This window comes from Bos javanicus, chromosome 13 (assembly GCF_032452875.1).
Source record: "Bos javanicus breed banteng chromosome 13, ARS-OSU_banteng_1.0, whole genome shotgun sequence".
Classification (NCBI taxonomy): Eukaryota; Metazoa; Chordata; class Mammalia; order Artiodactyla; family Bovidae; genus Bos; species Bos javanicus.
In genome coordinates, this window is record NC_083880.1 from 17,375,348 (window position 1) to 17,390,633 (window position 15,286).

Consider the following 15,286-nt stretch of genomic DNA (forward strand, 5'->3'; position numbering starts at 1 on the left):
ATCAGAACTCCTGGAGTTTACTCAGACTCAAGTCCATCGACTGGGTGATGCCATCCAACCATCTCATCCTTTGTCTTCCCCTTTTCCTCCTGCCTTCAGTCTTTGCCAGCATCAGGGTCTTTTCCAGTGAGTCAGTTCTTCACATCAGGTGCCCAAAGTATTGGAGTTTCAGCTTCAGCATCAGGACTGAATTCCCTTTGGATGGACTGGCTGGATCTCCTTGTAGCCCAAGGGACTCTCAAGAGTCTTCTCCAACACTACACTTCAAAAACATCAATTCTTTGCTGTGCAGTTTTCTGTACAGTCCAACTCTCACATATATACATGACCACTGGAAAAACCATAGCTTTGATGAGACAGACCAATGTTGGCAAAGTAATGTGTCTGCTTTTTAATATGTTGTCAAGGTTGGTCATAGCTTTTCTTCCAAGGAGCAAGCGTCTTTTAATTTCATGGGTGCAGTCACCGTCTGCAATGATTTTGGAGACCCCCAAAATAAAGCCTGTCACTGTTTCCATCTTTCCCCATCTATTTGCCACGAAGGAATGGGACTGGATGCATTGCTTAGTTTTTTGAATGTTGAGTTTTAAACCAACTTTTTCACTTTCATCCAAAGGCTCTTTAGTTCTTCTTCAATTTCTACTATAAGGGTGGTGTTATCTGTATATCTGTGATATTTCTCCCGGCTATCTTGATTTCAGCTTGTGCTTCACCCAGCCTGGAATTTTGCATGATGTACTCTGTGTATAAGTTAAATAAGCAGGGTGACAATATACAGCCTTGACGTACTCCTTTCCCTATTTGGAATCAGTCTGTTGTTCCATGTCCAGTTCTAACTGTTGCTTCTTGCCCTGCATACAGATTTCTCAGGAGGTAGGTCAGGTGGTCTGGTATTCTCATCTCTTTAAGAATTTTCCAGTTTGTTGTGATCCACAGAGTTAAAAGCTTTGGGGTGGTCAATAAAGCAGAAGTAGATGTTTTTCTGGAACTCTTGCTTTTTTGATGATCCAGTGGATGTTGTCAGTTTGATCTCTGGTTCCTCTGCCTTTTCTAAATCCAGCTTGAATATCTGGAAGTTCACGTTTCATGTGCTATGGAGGGATGGCCTGGAGAATTTTGAGTATTACTTTGCTAGCGTGTGAGATGAGTGCAGTTGTGAGGTAGTTTGAACATTCTTTGGCATTGCCTTTCGTTGGAATTGGAATGAAAACTGACCATTTCCAGTCCTGTAGCCACTGCTGAGATTTCCAGATTTGCTGGCATATTGAGTGCAGCACTTTCATAGCATCATCTGTTAGGATTTGAAATAGCTCAACTGCAATTCTATCACCTCCACTAGCTTTATTCATAGTGATGCTTCCTAAGGCCCACTTGACTTCACATTCCAGGATGTCTAGCTCTAAGTAAAGGATCACACCATCGTGCTTATCTGGATCATGAAGATCTTTTCTATATAGTTTTTTGTGTGTGTTCCTACCCCCTCTTCTTAATATCTTCTGCATCTGTAGTTGCTGCTGCTGCTAAGTCGCTTCAGTTGTGTCTGACTCTGTGTGACCCCACAGACGGCAGCCCACCAGGCTCCCCGTCCCTGGGATTCTCCACGCAAGAACACTGGAGTGGGTTGCCATTTCCTTCTCCAGTGCATGAAAGTGAAAAGTGAAAGTGAAGTCGCTCAGTCCTGTCCGACTCTGTGCGACCCAATGGACTGTAGCTCACCAGGCTCCTCCATCCATGGGATTTTCCAGGCAAGAGTACTGGAGTGGGGTGCCATTGCCTTCTCCGTCTGCATCTGTTAGGTCCATACTATTTCTTTCATTTATTGTGCCCATTTTTGCATGAAATGGTCCCTTGGTATCTCTTACTTTCTTGAGGAGATCTCTAGTCTTTCCCGTTCTATTATGTTCCCCTATTTCTTTGCACTGATCACGGAGAAAGGTTTCCTTATCTCTCCTTGCTATTCTTTGGAACTCTGCATTCAAATGGGTATATCTTTCCTGTTCTCCCTTGCCTTTAGCTTCTCTTCTTTTCTCAGCTATTTGTAAGGCCTTGTCAGACAACCATTTTGCCTTTTCGCATTTCTTTTTCTCTGGGATGGTCTTGATCACTGCATTCTGTACAATGTCAGGAATCTCCATCCATAGATCTTCAGGCTTTCTGTCTATCAAAACTAATCCCTTGAATCTATTTGCCACACCCACTGTATAATCCTAAGGGATTTGATTTAGGTCATAGATGGATGGTCTAGTGGTTTTCCCTACTTTCTTCAATTTAAGTCTGAGTTTGGCAATAAGGAGTTCATGATCTAAGGCACAGTCAGCTCCTGGTCTTGTTTTTGCTGACTGTATAGAGCGTCTCCAAAGAATAGAATAGAATAGGCTGCAAAGAATAGAATCAGTCTGACCATCTGGTGATGACCGTGTGTAGAGTCTTCTCTTGTGTTGTTGGAAGAGGGTGTTTGCTATGACAAGTACGTTCTCTTGGCAAAGCTCTGTTCACCTTTGTCCTGCTTCATTCTGTACTCCAAGGCCAAGTTTACCTGTTACTCCAGGTATCTCGTGAATTCCTACTTGTACATTCGAGTCCCCTATATTGAAAAGAACTTTTTTTTGGTGTTAGTTCTAGAAGGTCTTGTAGGTCATCATAGAACCATTCAACTTCAGCTTGTTCAGTGTTACTGGTCAGAGCATAGACTTGCATTACTGTGATATTGAATGGTTTGCCTTGGAAACAAACAGAGATCATTCTGTCATTTTTGAGATTGCATCCAAGTACGGCATTTGGGACTCTTGTTGACTGTGATGGCTACACCATTTCCTCTAAGGGATTCTTGCCCACAGTAGTAGACATAATGGTCTTCTAAGTTAAATTCACCCATTCCAGTCCATTTGGGGGCTTCCCTGGTAGCTCAGTCAGTAAAGAATCTACCTGCTGTGCAGGAGATCCAAGTTTGAATCCTGAGTCAGGAAGATCTCCTGGGGAAGGAAATGGCAACCCACTCCAGCATTCTTGCTTGGAAAATCCTATTGCCAGAGGAGTCTGGCAAGCTACAAATAGGCCATGGGCTCAGAAGCATTGGACAGGACTTATGGACTAAACCACAGACCAGTCCATTTTAGTTTACTGATTCCTAAAATGTTGATGTTCACTCTTGCCATCTCCTGCTTGACTGCTTCCAATTTGCCTTGATTCACAGACCTAACATTCCAGGTTCCTATGCAGTATTGCTCTTTACGGCCTTGGACTTGACTCCCATCATCAGTCACATCCATAGCTAGGTGTTGTTTTTGCTTTGGCTCGATCTCTTCATTCTTTCTGGATTTATTTCCCCACCAATCTATAATAGCATATTGGACACCTACTGACCTGGGGAGTTCATTTTTCAGTGTCCTATCTTTTTGCCTTTTCATACTGTTCATGGGATTCTCAAGGCAAAAATACTGAAGTGGTTTGCCATTCCCTTCTCCAGTGGACCATGTTTTGTCAGAACGTTCCAGCATGTCCCGTCTGTCTTGGATGGCCCTTCACGGCATGGCTTGCTCATAATTCCATTGAGTTAGACAAGTCTATGGTCCATGTGATCAGTTTGGTTAGTTTTCTGTGATTGTGGTTTTCAGTCTGTCTGCCCTCTGATGGATAAGGAAAAGAGGCTTATGGAAACTTCCTGATGGGAGAGACTGACTGAGGGGGAAACTGGGTCTTGTTCTGATGGGCTGGGCCATGCTCAGTAAATCTTTAATCAGATTTTCTGTTGATGGGTGGGGCTGTGTTCCCTCCCTGTTGTTTGACCTGAGGCCAAACTATGGTAGAGGTAATGAAGATAATGGCACCTCCTTCAACAGGTCCCATGCATGCACTGCTGCACTCAGTGCCCCTGATCCTGCAGCAGGCCACCGCCAACCCTTGCCTCAGCCAGAGACTCCTGGAAAATAAAACTAAAAAACGTAAAAATACAGGCACACACAATCATAATGGCTAATTCCATTAGTCATTAGAGTTCTGATATCACATATCCTGTCTCTGGAGAACTCCTGTGTGCACTCAGAACATAATTGAGCATGGAAGTAACGTTTAGAGTTGTGAAAAGAGTTTTGACCTCTTGGATCCCCTGGCCCAGTGGGTCTCTGGACTTCAGGGATTCTCAGGGCACACTACAGAACCACCATTTTAAACCATTGGCATGGTTGGATGTGAAATGATAAAGGGACCCTTGTGTTGACATGGGTTTAAAGTTTTATTTTTACATTTCTTGCTTGTTTCTTTGATTTCTCTTAAGATATTTAGACCTGAGAGTTCCTTTTTCTTTTTTAAGCAAATATTTCTGTGTTGCGTTCATTCTTCCTTCATGGTGCTCTGTGCTCTTTAGATCCAGTGTGGTCCTAGACTTATCCTATTTTCACGTGGAAACAATTAGTCACCCACAAGACTATCATGTCTCATATAAGTTTATGATGTCTATCCAGGGCTTAAAAAGTGAGTTCTGAAGATATTGATAATTTGAGGAAAGACACCTCATTGTAATTAAAGAAGTTGTCATTGGTGGTGGTGTTCAGTTGCTAAGTCGAGTCCAACTCTTTGTGAGCCCATGCACTGCAGCACGCTAGGCCTCCCTGTGCCTCATCGTCTCCCGGAGTTTGCCCGAGTTCATATCCATTCATCAGCAATGCTATCCCACCATCTCATCCTCTGCCATTCCCTTCTCCTCCTACCCTCAATCTTTCCCAGCATCAGGGTCTTTTCCAGTGATTCAGCTCTTCACATCAGGTGCCCAAAGTATTGGCGCTTTAGTTTCAGCATCAGTTCTTCCAGTGAATATTCAGCATTGATTTCTCTTAGGATTGACTGGTTTGATCTCTTTGGTGTCCAAGGGACTCTCAGATGTCTTCTCTAGCACCGCTCTTTGAAAGCATCAATTCTTTGGTGCTCAGCCTTCTTTATGGTCCAACTCTCACATCTGTACATGACTAATGAAGAAACCATGGCTTTGGCTGTATGGACCTTTGTCAGCAAAGTGATGTCTTTGCTTTTTATGTTGTCTAGGTTTGTAACATTAATTAAAGTAGTAGCATTCATTAAAGGTGTTTTTAAAACCATGGTCTCTAGAGCACACAGTATTATAAGGCATAATTAAGTGTAAAATAAGGTAGATATACATTTTCTTAATAATATATTTGTATGTTGAAAAATAGTCCTGTATGGGTGTAAGAGTTGGAGTATAAAGAAAGCTGAACACAGAAGAATTGATGCTTTTGAACTGTAGTGTTGGAGAAAACTCTTGAGAGTCCCTTGGACTGCAAAGAGATCCAACCAGTCCATCCTAAAGGAAATCAGTCCTGGGTGTTCATTGGAAGGACTGATGTTGAAGCTGAAACTCCAATATTTTGGCCACCTGATGTGAAGAGCTGACTCATTTGAAAAGACCCTGATGTTGGGAAAGATTGAGGGCAGGAGGAGAAGGGAACAACAGAGGATGAGATGGTTGGATGGAATCACTGACACAATAGACATGAGTTTGGGTAGACTCCAGGAGTTCAAAGATGAAGACTGCAGTGGTGTTCCCGGTAGGGAATTACTCAGTCAGCTATGCAAGTTGGAGCTGCCAGGAAACAGGAAGCAAAGAAGGTAATGCAGAAGCCCAGAACACTCAGCTTTGGGCCACCTGGGCACAGCCTTATCGTCCTTCTGATGGTTCCAAATTAGATTTTGTGGCAAAGTCTACCTTGTGCTGACTCCTTTTATGCAACCTGCAGCCAATCAGTACCTCTTAGCAAGGTGTTTGCATTCTCCCTCTGACCATAGTAATACAATAAATAACAAAGAGAGTTAGGAAAAAGTAAGTTTGTTCAGGCTGGTATTTAGCATATACCTGAGAGTGGGTAGCAGGATTATGTTTAGAACTCTGGGACTAGTTGGGAGACTAGGTAGCCATCTAGAGACTGCCTTCTCAAAACGGGACTTCATAGCAATGTTTTATATGGCTGTCAATTCACAAGCATTAGTTATGATTATATTCAGTATAACTGCAAAAGCAACTCTGATACCAAATACTAAAATATTTCTTGTGTTTTCTGTGACTTTGTATTTTTTAGAATTGGCTTTCCCAGTGGGAATGGGAGTCATGGGAAATTTGCTACCTAGTACCTCCTTCTCAGCTGTGTCCACATAGTATATCGACTTGTTTTAGTATTTGAAATGAATTAAGAGTTCACAAGGGAGGTTGTTATAAAGGAGTGCTGTATCATTGAAAAGCAGTATATAGCAAGTCAATTCTGATTCTACTAGGACGCCCAGTCTATTGAGTAACCACATCTAATAATGTGTTGTCCATAAATACTAATTAATTTAGCACCCTTAATCAGTCATACGGTCAGGGCTATGGTAAGAAATCATCCACTGTTTCTTTTTTCATTCCTGTACTTTTTTCTTTTCTATCCTCACCTTGCATTTACAGAATATTCTCAGTTATCTCCTAGAATAGTGACTACAGGCTCTAAACTCAACCTGTTTGTCTATTTTTCTTTTAATCTATACAACTGAGTCTTTGCTCTTGTTTTTCCATGAGCTTGGTAGGTCCGGGAAAAACAAATTCAAATAAAATGCCTACACGAGTCCCTTCAACACTGGACAATGTGAAATAGGAAAACTACAAAATAGATAGAAGCCACTTCAGTCAGTTCATGTTGATCATTTTCTTCTCAGTCAATACATTTTATAAAACAACGAGCAGTACCTACTCCTTCAGGGTCCCTGGATTTGTACATTCATTGGTTTCTTAAAGATTTATTCTATACTGTACCCTGAAAGTTTTATATCCTAAATATTTCTGTAAACACTCCCTCAGTTCAGGCCTGTGTCACCTTTTTGTTCCCAGTATTAATGCCTTCAGATTCGTCTTCCTCCGGTTATTCGTATGCCCTTCAGATTCCTCCCTCCCATGGTGTTTAGAGTCACCAATCTCAAAAGCACACGTGACCATGAGGCACTCTGAGTCACGTTAATGTCTAGACCTCTTAAAGCACCGCTGATGCTCTCACAGTCTGACTTCTGCCTGACCCTCTGTCTCTAGCCCTTTCAGTCCTTTGCTCTAGAATTCTGAACTGCTGCTGGCGCCCTCGTCACTTGTCCCTGTTGTTGTTCGGTCGCTCAGTCCTGTCTGATTCTACATGGCCCCATGGGCCGCAGCACACCAGGCTTCCCTGTCCTTCACCATCTCCCAGCGCTTGCTCAACTTACGTTCATGGAGTTGGTGATGCCATCCAACCATCTCATCGTCTGTCATCCCCTTTTCCTCCCGACTTCAACCTTTCCCAGCATCAGGTTTCTAATGAGTCAGCTCTTCGAATCCAGTGGCCAAAGTACTGGAGCTTCAGTGCCAGTGTCAGTCTTTCCAATGAATGTTCAGAACTGATTTTGTTTAGGATTGACTGGTTGGATCTCCTTGCGGTCCAAGGGACTGTCATGAGTCTTTTCGAACACCACAGTTGAATAGCATCAGTTCTTCGGTGCTCAGTCTTCTTTTTGGTCCAACTCTCACATCCATACATGACTACTGTAAAAGCCTTTGCTTTGACTAGACGAACCTTTGTCTGCAAAGTATCGTCTCTGCTCTTTGATACGCTAAGTCTGTCATACCTTTTCTTCCAATGAGCAGGTGTCCTTTAATTTCATGACTGCAGTCACCATCTGCATTTCTTTTGGACCCAAGAGAATAAAGTCTGTTTCTGTTCTCGTTGTTTCCTATCTCTTTGCCACGAAGTGATGGGACCAGACGCCATGACCTTCGTCAGTCCCATCCCTTCACTTTGGACAGATATCTACCCTGTGGTGTGTGTGCTTCTCTCCCCATCTTGCTACAGCCTGAAATGCTCTCCCTCTCGTGCCCTCTGTTCCCTTGAACTGCGTAAGTCTGCACTCAGGCATTATCTCTAGAAAAGCCATCCCTGACACCTTTTTCTACATTTTTCGTTAAACTCCGGTGTCTAGTACTGAGCGGAAACCTGAGAAATAATGATCGAATAAGAGAAACTGGGGCTCTGTATCAACCTAGAGGGGTGGGATGGGGAGGGAGATGAGAAGGAGGTTCAAAAGGGGCGATATATGTGTACCTATGGCTCATTCATGTTGGGGTTTGGCAGAAAACAACAAAATTCTGTAAAGCAGTTATCCTTCAATAAAAAAATAAATTTAAAAAAATGCTGTATATACTGAGGTGACTTTTAAGAGCTTGTCCTCTGCAGTCTAGGAGCCAAGAGGAGAGACATGTAAAGAAATAATTTACAGTCCAGATCTATATCTATCAGTAGGAAAATCTAGAAAGATACACTAGAAAAATCTTTAAAGTACTAAGGTAGCTACAAGGAAAGGCATACCTCTTTATCAGGGGAAAGATGGCAGTAATTAAAGACAACTTCACAAAGCAGGTTGAGCCTTAAAAGATGAAAAGTAATTTGTCAGAAGAGTAGAGGGAAGCCTTTCAGATGAAGGAACTGATAAAAGCTAAAAAGTAAGAGGAATTTTGTAAACCATGAATAATGTTGCAGTTGATGCTTGGCACATTGTTAAAAAGGTCTGTTATGAAGTAGAGAAGAGAATATATGGTGACTTTATAAGTATGTCCTGTATTTTGTTTGGTTTCTGATTGTTTTGTTCACTGATGTTTGGATCAATCTGTGACTGAATCTTTGAGCTGTTTGTGTGCCTGTAACCTGGTGACATCTGGTATTTCCCAAATGGTTTGTGGAAGTTTTTAGGTCATTGGAAGTAGTTCTTAAAGAAGTAAATATTCAGCTGAAGATTAAGATTGATTTAATCTGTCATTCCATACAATATTTTAGATCTATGTTTTAAATGAGGATTATGTCTTTTATCTAAACATTCTAAGTAATTTTAACTAAACATGCAGATCTGTCAAGAGAACTAGACTTGGAAATGATAACAGAGGAAAAACAAGAAAAACTTGATGAAGATGAGAATAACCATGCACAGGTATGTAAAACTGTAAATTTCAATTTCTGGTGTAGTACTGTATAAGAAAAAGTGTATCAAACAAGGCAAATTAGAATGGAAAGATAAGTTAAAACCCATCACAAATGAGTTAAAGTGGAAGTTCAGTGAAATTTTGTGAGGAATACCAAATTACTGCTTCTCATGAGGAAGATCCACTATGTGATAAGCCTTAAGAAGGAACAAACCAAAAGGAAATATCTCCTAATCTCACAAATAATATACCTGATTGTGAGGAAAAAGATGCATTTGGAGTATCTGTCTCTCTAGTATTCCAAGCATTTCCTGAACAAAAAGAACCCAGTCTCAAAAATGTTTTTCTGTGGTCTGTAAATTCTGGGTCCCTTGGATAGACTTGTCGTTCATCTTCAAAGCTTCATTTCCCTGAAAATAAAGTAGACTTTGAAAATTATCAACTAGACATTGAACATATGTTTATGAAAATTGAGCAGAGTTTTTATAATGATACAGAAAATAAAAAAGTAGGGGAGCCAGTAGTTACATTCGAAGTGAAAGACCAAGAGATTGATATGCAAATGTCACAAAATATGAGGCAAGATCCCACTAATCAGAAATTAGACATGGGATAGGCATGTCAGTCTAGTCTGTGGCTTGTCTACTCTGGTAAGATGAAACATATAATTCAAATAAAAATTCACATTCCCCTTGCTGTTGTTAAAATGCTGATCTGAAAAATAAAGCAATACAGGACTGGTTCCAGAAGCCACTGCATGCGGATAATTGCAGCGCTAGTGACAATAAAAGCATGGAACCCGAATTAGAAAATGGGAATTCTTCTCCACCTAATAGTCATGGCGCATCTGCAGTGTATGTAAATGAAGGATTAGAGAAGGATATACAGAGGTTTAAGGAGGAAATAGACATGTTACAAGTAGAGTTGCTGGTTCTGGAAAAAGAGAAAAATTCAACTTCCAAAAGAGATGCAGGCTCATTTATTCTTGTTTTGGTTTTTCTCTTTCTTGATGATGTGATCCCTTTTGATTTTCTACTAGCAAATAAAGTGGGGACATCCAAAGAGGTAATTGTGTAGAAATTGATTATTATCTCAATAACAGGAATTCAGGAAACTATTTTCATGGCTTTTGTCTTTCAGTCAATTCTAATATCTAATTTTTCTCCATATCGGAGAAGGCAATGGCACCCCATTCCAGTACTGTTGCCTGGAAAATCCCATGGTAGGCTGGTAGGCTGGTAGGCTGGTAGGCTGCAGTCCATGGGGTCGCTAAGAGTCGGACATGACTGAGCGACTTCACTTTCACTTTTCACTTTCATGCATTGGAGAAGGAAATGGCAACCCACTCCAGTGTTCTTGCCTGGAGAATCCCAGGGACGGGGGAGCCTGGTGGCTGCCGTCTATGGGGTCACAGAGTCGTACATGACTGAAGCGACTTAGCAGTAGCAGCAGTCTTCATATGGACTGGGAAACTCATTTAGCTATGTACCATGTGGTCTTCTGAGCCAGAATAAGCACCAAGGAAATTGCTTAAGAAGAATAATCAGCTAGGGTTTTGTGCCTTTTTTTCCCCTTTAACTCTGTTGGGTTAAATATGTTATATTTCCATAGAATGGGAAGAAAGCACTCACTGAGAGATGGGACATGAACATGTGTTCCCTCTAATCTCTTCATTGTGGTTGAATATGTGTGATCTTCTCTGCTTTCTGCAATCGCTGGGCACTTAGATTTCCAGCATGGCCGCTTCAGGATCTTTTTAATAACAAATACCTGTGCTCCCACATATGCTTTAATCAGCACTTTCAAATGTGTCTTTTGGGACAGACCTTTCCATTATGTTGTTTACTAAAATGTAGAAGTTTTGACATGTGTGATTTTGTTACATAGGTTGTGTGTGTGTGTGTGTGTGTGTGTGTGTGTGTGTGTGTGTGTGTGTGTGAAAGTTGCTCAGTCAGGTCCAACTCTTTGCAAACCCTTGGACTGTAGCCTGCCAGGCTCCTCTGTCCATGGAATTCCCCAGGCCAGAAAGAATACCAGAATGGCTAGCTGTTCCCTTCTCCAGGGGATCTTCCTAACCCAGGGATCAAACCCAGGTTTCCCACATTGAAGGTGGATTCTTTAATGTTTGAGCCACCAGGGCAGCCCATAGGTAGTATAAACCCTGAGCAAAAAAGGAAAAAAAAAAAAATTAAGTGTTTACCTACAAAGGAGAAGACTGAGTTCTGAGATGCTGTGAGATTTTTCTTCTTCAGTAATAGGTTTTGAAAAATTGTTTTTGCTCTTTTGTGTAAGAGGTGCTTTGACTGAGTTTGAACAACAGACAAAAAGACAAAAAAAACACAAAAAAACAAAAACAAAAAAAAACAACTCCATGTGTTCTCCTGTTAAAAAAAAAAAAAAAGGAGATGATCCCTACCCACAACTAAGGCACTGAGTTACTGTGCCAAAGTCATGCTTTTAACTTACCTGATTAATCTGATGAATTCATTTGGTAATACATAACATTCAATGTTCCAGAATTGTATCATCTCTTTTGGTGCCATAAAATGCTAGGGAGTGCCAGTTTAGGGGCCTTAAACAAAACCTTGAACATTTTTTGATATTATTGCTGTTTTTGGTAAATAGTGGGGCAATGCTGCTGCTGCTACTGCTAAGTCGCTTCAGTTGTGTCTGACTCTGTGCTACCCCATAGATGGCAGCCCAGCAGGCTCCCCCATCCCTAGGATTCTCCAAACAAGAACACTGGAGTGGGTTGCCATTTCCTTCTCTACTAGGTAATTATATCTATACCCTCTAGCTGTAAGGTTTGACGGTTATTGCATGTGGAATTTAGAAGCATTACTTATATTCCAGAATTCCACACTAACTAACAACTCCTCAGTTTCATTCTGCTCCTTGTGTTTTGGTAAACTCTGGTTCATTTAATGTAGTGAACACCATCACTTTTTTGCTATCTCCCGGATCCAAGTGAAAAAAGAATTATAAAAGGCAGAGGGGAAAGAATAGCTTTAGTGAAGAGAGAAGAATGTTTCCTTTCTGAGGCGCGAAGGTGTCACATCCTCTCCATCCGGCTGTTTAATGGAAAATCCAGGTAGTAAAGACCAAAGAGGACAGATTTTGTGTCTTTGTCTTTTTATTTCTCTGTCTCTGCCAGTCAGATGGGGAAAACTGAATATGAATAATTGCATCTTATTAAGAACGCCATTTTTGAAATTTTGGGAATTTTGATTCTTTTCCTCAAACAGAAAGGAGCAGATTTTACAAAGATTTCAGTGACTTGTAAGTGATAAAATTAAAATAAACACAAAAATATTTTTATCACTTAAGTTCAGGGCGAGCACTGAGTCAAATAATAAAATTGAAAACAAAGATCTTTATAATCAATACACAGCAATTATTCTTAGTGTCAAACTTCCATTAAAGGTTGAAGAAGAAAAGAAGCACAAAAGCAGTGAAGTGGAAGTATCAGAGGACGTATGCGATGCTGCTGATGAGAGTGGATCGTTTCAGCAGAGAAAGCGTGGAGGAAACAGCAACCAGGAGTTTCCTGCTATGCAGAATGAGGGTTCTGATAGGTAATCCTGTATCAATATTTAGCAGCACGTCCCTTCTTATGTTCTTATAAAATAATTTCTAACTTGAGCTAATGTTTGTGATGTACAGATTTTATATTTTACTAGAGATATGGTTATTTTTAATACTCTTGTCCTTTAGCCTTATTACTAGAGTTCCTTTGTTAACATGCCACCATGGTACATATTAGAGTATTCTGGATTTGACTGCTTATTTGCCTTACTCAGTGTGTTGTATATTTAAATGTGTTTTGTCACTAATGAGCATCCTTTCATTTCAGTCTGAGGGCTCCTCTCAGCGTTTCTCATGAGGCGGGACTAGTGGTGATGAGCTCCCTCAGGTTTGCTTTGTCTGGGACGGTTTTTATTTCTCTTTCATTTCTGAAAGACAGCTTTTCTGGAAAGAGTCCCTTGGCTGGCAGGCTTTTCTCTCCTAGCACTTTGAGTGTGTCCATGGAGGAGGCCAGATTGCTGATGGTGGCGGGAGAGCCCATGAGGCGTCGGTCTTTCAGCCATGAGGCTGCTGTCGCCGCCATCATGCGGGTGGTTTAAAAGTGAGCTCTCCTCCCCTGGCCAAATATTTCCGTGGTTTCTTCTTTCATGGTATGTGTGCCTCATGTCACTTAACATACCACCTAAATTAAGTGTGGCTTTTTTCTGTGAACTCTCTTTTTCATTTATTTTTGGCTGCCCTGGGTCTTTGCCGCCGCAGTGCTTGGGCTTCTCAGTGTGGTGGCTTCTCTTGATGCTGAGCCTGGGCTCTCGGGTGCTGGCCTCAGTAGCCGTGGAACACGGTTAGTTGCCCCATGGCATGCGGGATCTCCCGACCAGGACTGGAACGCCTGCCCCCTTTATTGGCAGGTGGACTCCTAAGCACTGGACCACCAGGGAAGTCCCTAAATTCACCATTATTATATTTAGTAGCAAAATAAAAAATATAGTGTAAATCTACTTATGGCTCCCATGCCTAAGAGTCAAGGCGCTTAGCCAGGGGACTCCAGGTTTGCAGTGTAGCCCTTGAGGTTCTTCTCAGTGTCTTTCCAGATGCATCTCTCTCCTTTCTTCCATGTATTTTGTGCTCTTCCTTCCAGGTTCCTCGGAAACAACCCAGATGCCCTGTGCCTGATGTTTGTGCTCACACTCAAATCTCCAAGTAGAATGATTTTCTCCCTTTTCTGTTTCTCAGGACCTCCTCTCTTCACTTCTTCTGCAAATCCTTCCTTATTTCACTTATCACTTTCATATGTCAACTTTTATATATCATATTGTATCATAATCATATCTGTGTTTGAAGGAGGAATTTGTTTTCTTGCATATGGTTGGTACTCTATAACTGTTTTGTGAATTAATAAGATGGGTAAGAGTTGGAATTTTATAAGAATTGTTTTTTTATTCTTTATCAGTTGAATTATTAGAAAACATTGGCTTTTTTGTGGACTTTTTAAAGTAGCGATCCTGGTGTGCACAGGAAGGGAGTAAAGAAAAAGAACGATGACAAATGGACACCGGAAGAATGTGTGATTGCACCAATATTTGAAAAGACCGATTCACTGACTGGTGGTCTGCTGCACGTGAATGATGGCGGCACTTTAAGGGAAGTGGATCAGGGTGATGACAGGTACATTCTCCAGATTCCTTGTTTGTAGGGGAAGAAATGTTAGCACTGAATACTTCTTCTGGAAATACAGCAGCATTATACAGTGCTCAGGCCAAGACAAGAGATTGCTCAACTCTAGTGGACGAACACTGCTGAAAGGTTGAGGTGAGGACCAGTGCCTTTGGCCGGAAGTCATTTCAGTAAATAGTCCCCTTGGAAGCTGGACTGTAACGAATACACGAAAACAGTCAGTAGGGAATATTATTGGGACAGGCAATGAAGAACTGGATGGTAACTGAAGAGGAATGTGGAGTTCACAGGTGTTTCTTGTTTTATGTTAAGAAGGGAGCTTCTCGAGTATGTATGCTCTTGGAAATGAGCCAGCAGAGGGCGTGTTATTTAGTTTAGTCTTGTTTGCTTTTCCAATACTAGAAAGCTTATTGATTGTATGACATTATCTTTAAACTATTACAGTAAACGAATTGTACGTAATACTTCTGTTCATGTATAGTTTTATGGTAAGGGCTTGTTCATTGGTTCCGAAGTGTAGTATTCCTATGTAATGGAATATGCAGATGATTGCTTAAGTTAATTCTATCATATATAGATTTTCAAAAATTACATAATTGTGAATTTACACACACTTAGGCTATACTGAATAGGACATGGTCATTCCTTGATGATTCTAGTTGATAGTAACATGGTGAGTAGCTATGATTTTGTAAGGTGCTCTGAAACATCACATCATATTAACTTCATAGTTGTTTATAGATTCCAGGGAAAAGGGGAAGATTTTGTTTATATTCAATAGAAAAACATTATTAGCAGTCTTTCACAAATTATTCCTTTTGCATGACAAAGATCTAAATGAGAGAACTCGTGCTTCCTTTACTAAGTGTGTCATTAACACGTATTGTGTGCTCAATACATGTATGTCAGATGCATGAAGAATCAGCAGAATGGGTGAATGAAGGCCTATTGATGAATTTCTTTACAGAAAACAAAACTGTATTGACAGTAGATTTGCAGGCTTGCCTACCTCTGAAGTCTTTAATTTTTGAGAAATATGTTTTAAGATTCAGAAATCATTATTTATAGCTATAACTAGATCTGAAATAATCCTATAGATTCATTTGCTATCAT

At 40.9% G+C, this 15,286-nt stretch overlaps 2 protein-coding genes across 2 annotated transcripts in view; one reads left to right on the forward strand and one right to left on the reverse strand.

The window, feature by feature from the left end:
• The window catches only part of LOC133258883 (ankyrin repeat domain-containing protein 26-like), a 78,916-nt gene that overhangs the window by 40,526 nt on the left and 23,104 nt on the right, over nt 1–15,286 (forward strand). Inside the window, 5 exon segments of the mRNA XM_061435567.1 lie at nt 8,900–8,982; nt 12,398–12,549; nt 12,828–13,092; nt 13,638–13,699; nt 13,994–14,164. Of these exon segments, the coding sequence (XP_061291551.1) occupies nt 8,900–8,982; nt 12,398–12,549; nt 12,828–13,092; nt 13,638–13,699; nt 13,994–14,164 (733 nt within the window).
• Nucleotides 1–15,286, reverse strand: part of LOC133258884 (uncharacterized) — a 107,588-nt gene that overhangs the window by 20,214 nt on the left and 72,088 nt on the right. The gene's annotated exons all lie outside the window — the stretch shown is intronic.